The sequence below is a fragment of the Oxyura jamaicensis genome, chromosome Z (assembly GCF_011077185.1).
Source record: "Oxyura jamaicensis isolate SHBP4307 breed ruddy duck chromosome Z, BPBGC_Ojam_1.0, whole genome shotgun sequence".
Classification (NCBI taxonomy): Eukaryota; Metazoa; Chordata; class Aves; order Anseriformes; family Anatidae; genus Oxyura; species Oxyura jamaicensis.
Window position 1 is genome coordinate 40,810,970 of NC_048926.1, and position 6,000 is coordinate 40,816,969.

General features: G+C 56.7%; 1 protein-coding gene across 1 annotated transcript in view; it reads right to left on the reverse strand.

Annotated features, from left to right (window-relative positions):
• Positions 1–1,415, reverse strand: part of LOC118156017 (guanine nucleotide-binding protein G(q) subunit alpha) — a 133,812-nt gene extending 132,397 nt beyond the window's left edge. The window contains exon 1 of the mRNA XM_035309757.1: positions 1,130–1,415. Within this exon, the coding sequence (XP_035165648.1) occupies positions 1,130–1,265 (136 nt within the window). The 5' untranslated portion in view covers positions 1,266–1,415. The remainder of the gene's footprint in view (positions 1–1,129) is intronic.
• Positions 1,416–6,000: the final 4,585 nt, after the last annotated feature.

Here is a 6,000-nt window from a genome sequence, read left to right on the forward strand (position 1 = left end):
TCCCTTCAACCCTCCTTACCTCGCAGAGAAGGCAGGTTACTGCCCCAGCACAAGCCACATACGTGACCCGTGACAGGAACCCTCAGCATCGCATCCCGCGTCCTCGCGGCACGTCCCTGCTCATCCACACGCCAGGCGCGGCTGCAGACATATTTCAAGGCCTGCGAGCCCTGGGCAGAAGCTGCATTGCCACCGGCGCTACACAACAGCGTGGTGCACGCTGGATATACGTATCTTAATTCTAGAGGTTTATTTTAACACGAGACAAATTTCTGTCAGATCAACATTGCCTCTGAATACTTGCGGCTCCAAAACAACGACCTCTGTTTTAACGAGGGAGAAGCGATACCACAGATTTTATTTCCTGACCGGTGGGTGGATTCCAGAGGCATTAAGGATCCTGTCATCCTCCCGCATACTTCGGGTTACTCTTCACCTCCCTGTCTGCACGCAGGGCTTTACGGTTTCTTTTTCCTTCCGCTTTTAAAAAATCGGTCTACAATCTGAGCACAAGCCCCTTATCCCAGTTTACATCATTAAATAAAAATCTTAATGTATATCTATATTAAAAAAAAAAAAAAAAAAAAAAACAACGCCGAGCGAGCCAGCGACCCTTGAGAGGCTCGCAGAACAATGCAGATATTAACGCCCGCCACCATCCATCTGCACAGCGACTCCCCCCGCCAGGCCCCCCGTTAATCCCCGCTGCCACCGCGCTCCGACGCCCACCCCGGCACCCACCGCCGGGCTCCGCAGCCCTCCTTCCCCTCTCCATTTTGGAAGGCCGCTTCCCCCCCACACCGCCCCCTCCCGCGCCCGGCTGCGGGCTCCCCGGCGATGCCCGCACGCGGGGGCACGGACGGCGGCTCCCCGCCGAGGCCGAGGCCGAGCGCCCGGGGGGAGCCGAGCCGAGCCGAGCCGAAGCGGCCCCGCCGCCGCCCCGGCCGCAGCCCCGCCATGTAAGGCGCCGGCGGCGCCGGGCCGGGGGGAGCCCGGGGCGGCGGCGGCGATGCCCGGGGTGCTCCCCGGCGGCTCCCGGCCGTGCATGCCGGCGGCGGCCCGCACCGCGCCGAGCCGAGCCGAGCCGGGCCGGGCCAGGCCCGTCCGGGCGGCGGCAGCCGGCACTCACCCAGCAGCAGCAGCTTCAGCTCCCGGCGGGCGTCCCGCTTGTCCCGGCGCAGCTGCCGCTCGATCTCGTCGTTGATCCGCCGGGCTTCCTTGGCTTCCTCGCTCAGGCAGCACGCCATGATGGACTCCAGAGTCATTCTTCCTAGCCGGTTCAGACACAACCCCCACCCCCCTAAAAACGCACGCACTCACACTCGCACACACTCGCTCGCACGCGCACCCCGCCGCCGCACCAAGCCGCGGGGGACGCGGGCGCTCGGTGCCCGGGAGCCCCCGCCGGGCAGGCGCAGGGAGCCGCCTCGGTGCCACGGGCGGAGAGAGAGGCAGGGCCGGCGGCGGCACGGCTCCCCGCTGCCTGCCTCCGACGCCCGCCGCTTCCAGCTCCTCCTCTCCGCGAAATCACGCACCGAACAGCACCGACACATCCACCGCGGCGGCAGCGGCGCTCCCCGGCCGAGCCCCGCCGCTCGGCGCCGCCGCCCCTCGCCCCCCTTCCCCCGCGACCACCCCGCCCGCCGCCGGAGCGCTACCGCCCGCCGAGCCCTGCCCCCCGCCGCCGCACACGCATGTCCCCGCCGCTCCCCTCGCTCGCCAGCCGCAGCCCGGCGGGGGGAAGCCTCCCGGCGGCGGAGCCTCCTGCCGGGGAGAGCTGCCGCCGCCCGGCACGGCACGGCGCGGCGCGGCCCTGACAGTAAGGACGGCAGAGGGGGCGGGTGGAGGGCAGCCGCCGGAGAGGAAGAGGAGGCAGGCAGGGGCTGGGCTCGCCCGGCTTTTCAATGGCTCGGCTCCGCGGGCGTGGTGAGGCAGGAATATGGCGGACCGCCGCTGCCGCGCTCCCCCCGCGACGGGGGCGAGCGGCCGGGGGGGAGCGGGGCAGAACGGGGCGGCCGCCCCCGCCCCCGCGGCTGATGGCGGCGGAGGGGGGGCGAAGAGGGAGAGGGGGGTCACGGTGCGCCGGGCCTAATGGCCGCGGGGCAGGCGGGCAGCCCGCTGCCCGTGTCCTGCGGGGTCCGGCGGGCGCTTCCCGGTGCTGGGGTCCGTGACAGAACCCCCGTGTCACCTCCTGGAGGGGGGCCGGGACGGGAGCGGGGTGTGCTGTGCTGGGGGGTACGGAGGGGTTTTCGGGACGGGAAGGGACGCGAGCAGCCCCCTGCCCCTGCCGGCCCCCGCGGCCCCGTCCCCCACGGCCCTCGGGTGAAGCCCCGGGGAGCTCGGAGGGGCCCCGAGGAGGAGGCAGGGGATGGCTGGGAGCGTGTCTCGCCGCCTGCCGGCACCTTGGCAGCACCTGCTGTCACCTGCTCTGAGCCCGGCTTCCGTAAGCTCTCCCTTAAAAACTTTTCATCCAGGCAGACGGGCCGAGGACACGGCGTAAGGCTGGCGGGGAATTAAAGAGGAGAGCGTAATAATCAGCCCGGTACTGCGGTCAATTAACTTGGAGAGCACCAAACATTTTTTTCATTACTTTAGAAAATGAATGTCGTCCACGTAGATCTGTATCGCATTTTTACGTGTAATGTATAAAAACGGTCAGTGCAACTTGGAGCAGTTTTTATAATTGCGTTTCTTTATCCCTGTAAATCAATTCATGAATCGTAGGCAAAATCCTGTCATTAATCGGAAATACTTCAGTAAAAGCATCATCTCTATTTTAAAATATACGTGTATGTAGGTATCTGTGTATTTGTCTGTCTGCCTTATCTCGCGGTCCTAGATTAATGCATTAAATTCAATGAAGATTTCTAAAGATTGAATTATAGATGGGACTTACGGAAAAATGTGAATAGGCAACCAAATGGAGAAAAAAAGAAATTCTTTGTGAAATTAATTCTGAACATACCACAATTAATTTCTAAAAGCCAGGGCCCCAAAAAGGATGAAGATGCATGCAGTACAGGTCGCAAGAGATACCCAGAGTATATGCAGCAGCTTTGTGCCAAGAACGCTGGTACATGGAGTTCGAGTCCGCAGCAAGCGTTGATCTGCCATCGGGTATAAAGGAAGGATAAGAATGAATCAATGAATTCGCGACCTGTGGGTGAGCAGATCATCCTCCTGCGCCATCCCCCAGATGAAGGGCAAAGTGGTCTTTAATAAAAACCACATACCTCAGACATTATTGCAACATTCCCCAGTAGATGAAGTCCTCTCTTACATGCTCAGTGTAGAAGGCATGAACACCGTGTGTACCTCAAACACAAAACTAACATTTAATTTTGCATTTTTGACAAGACACCCCAGGGGCCATAAATGTAATCTGTATGTACTGCTCCCTGCATTTAAAATCTCCGCTGAATAAATATCTTCGGATTTATAATGGGCGTACCATCTAGTTCTGAATCTGTCAGATAGCCATTACGTACAGTTTTACCCATTTGCTTTGTGACTTTGTGGGAGTCAGAAGAACCCCCATTATGGACAATTACATGATAATAAACCTATGAGGAATTTTCTTTCCGTCTTCATCTCTATAATGGTTGTTTTCTGTTTTGAAACATGAAACATCCTTTATAAATGTTTTATCCTAATAGGAATTATCAGTAAATGACAGATACCATTATTACCCTTACAGATAATTATTATCCATAGATACTATCCATACTATCACCTAATCCTGCACAGAGACTTCCTGATAAACTCCCCTGTAACATTAATAATTTCATATTCCTCTGTCCAAGTAGGCTCCAGTGCGCGGCTCATAGCAACCCGTTGCCTGTGAGACGTTTTAATGCTGCTTGCTGCCACAGGAAATTAAAAGTTAGAAGTGAGCCTGACAGAGGGAGCAGAGTATGATATTAAACATGATGCATCTTCAGTTTTCTTGCTCAGAAGCCAACAGAGATTGGGAAACCACCACTCCATTTTATCATCTATCATTCTTTGCACTCATCTATCCCAGTTTTGAATTGCTTCCTTCCAGATGCTTAAGGATATTCATTGTCGCTCTTCAGTGTCCCCTCTGCTTGAGATATGCTTTCTGTGATGCTCTGACAGATTCCAAGCGGTGTCTGAACTGGGTGCTCCCCTGACGGTAAGCCAGCAGGTCATGTAGAGCGACATCACAGGATTTTCAGCGAGTCGGCACCCCCTCTTTAGCAACGGAGTATCTTGCAAGTGCTTTTTGATTGCCATTGTGCATTAAGGAGATGTTTTCGCAGTGCCACGCACAAGTACATCTCAGCCTTGTTTCTGAGTACTTAATGCAGAGGCCATCAGTGTATCTGAGTAGAGCAAATGACCCCCCCCGTCTGCCCTCCTGATCACTGCTTTTTTATTTGTTTTTCAGAAGAACAAATAAATTGTATCAGCTGGTTCTCAGTTAAATGAGAAACATCCACTATTTGCAATTTCCTTCGGCTGAAATAATCGGTTTGTTCCGGTATGTGTTGTTTTGACAAAGCACCTCGGTGTTTCCCAGCGTTTATTTATTTCAAAGTAAGAGGTGCCGTCGTAAGGCTCAGGCTAAGTGACCGGAGCAGGGTCAAAAAAAAAAAAAACCGCTATGGGCTGATTTAATTTATGTGAGGTGTTTTTCGGGGCTTTCTCCCTTTTACTTCGGACACCGCGAGCTCCCCGCCGACGCCTCACTCTGCCGGCCCGCTGACTCCTCGAGGCGCTCCCCGTGCCGGCCGGAGGCGCCCCCTGCCGCCGCGCCGCCCAGGCTCCGGGCCGGGCCGGGCCGGGCGCTGCCGCCCGCCCGCTTCCTGCCGCCGCTCGCTGCGAGGCGGAAGCGGCCTCCCGGCCTTTCCCTCCCGTCCCTCCATCGAGGTCCCCAGCCCCCGTTGCCCGACGTCGGCGTCTCACGGCCTCCCGCAAACCGCCCCCGGGGGCCGAGGGACGCTCCCTGTGAAGTGGCACCGGGTGTCCCCCCTCCGATGCCCGTGCCGAGGGGCTGCACCACGCCGGCAGAGGCTGAGGAGGAGGGGAGGTGCCATGGCAACCGCGGGGACAGGGACGCGGCTCGGGGGCGAGGTGGGCCCTGGCCGCTGCACGCTCCGGGGGTGACATGGCCGCCGTGGGCAGGCAGCCCGGGTGCTTCTGCCCCCAGGGGGGGCAGAAGAAACTGAGGGAGACTTCTGCCTTCCACCACCCTGCAGTTCCCTGCCCTGCCCTGCACCATCCCTCCCTCGTCCTCCACGCTGGTGTAGCTCCTTAACCCAGCATGAAACCGTTCTCCGCATTCCTCACCCCTCCATGTTACTTTGCTCCTGGAGGCTTTTGGCCTTCGTTTCCCAAAGGCTCAGATGAAGCTTTGATCCAGTGCAAAGGGAAATGGCTGTTAAGTCATTGGGTGGTCAGACCACTCACGCAGTAGTAAGCTGCTGGACCAGCCGCCATCAGCCAGTGGTTCCCACATTTACACAGTTAGGTCTGGTGGAACAGGGCCATAAATTACAGTGCTGCAAAAATAACACTCGATACATGACAGGACATCGTAAGATGGGTAGCACATGAGCTGATGAACACTCCTAAAACAGCTCTGTAAAGAGAGATGGTTCAGTATTAGCATCTGGCACACATGAAGACTCTTCTACTGTTTATCAACTGGCTCCATCAAGAAATAGATGCTGGTTATGTATCCTGGCTGTTGTATTTGTATTTTTGTGATTTGAGATTTGTTAACTGCATAGATTCTCCTCAGAAATGTTTCAGCAAAATCTTTGGTGAAGTGTTACCTCAAGATGTAGTCAGTGAGTGGGACACCATTCCTCCACTGCTAGCACTTAAACTAAAAATCTTTTAGTCTTTCATTGGGAAGTTTTATTCACATTTCCTTCCATTATTCATTTGCCACAGATGACCTCCATAGGTCCCTTCCAACCGAAACCATTTTATGATTCCGTGGAAGAATGTATCAGCTCAAGGTGGTGTTTT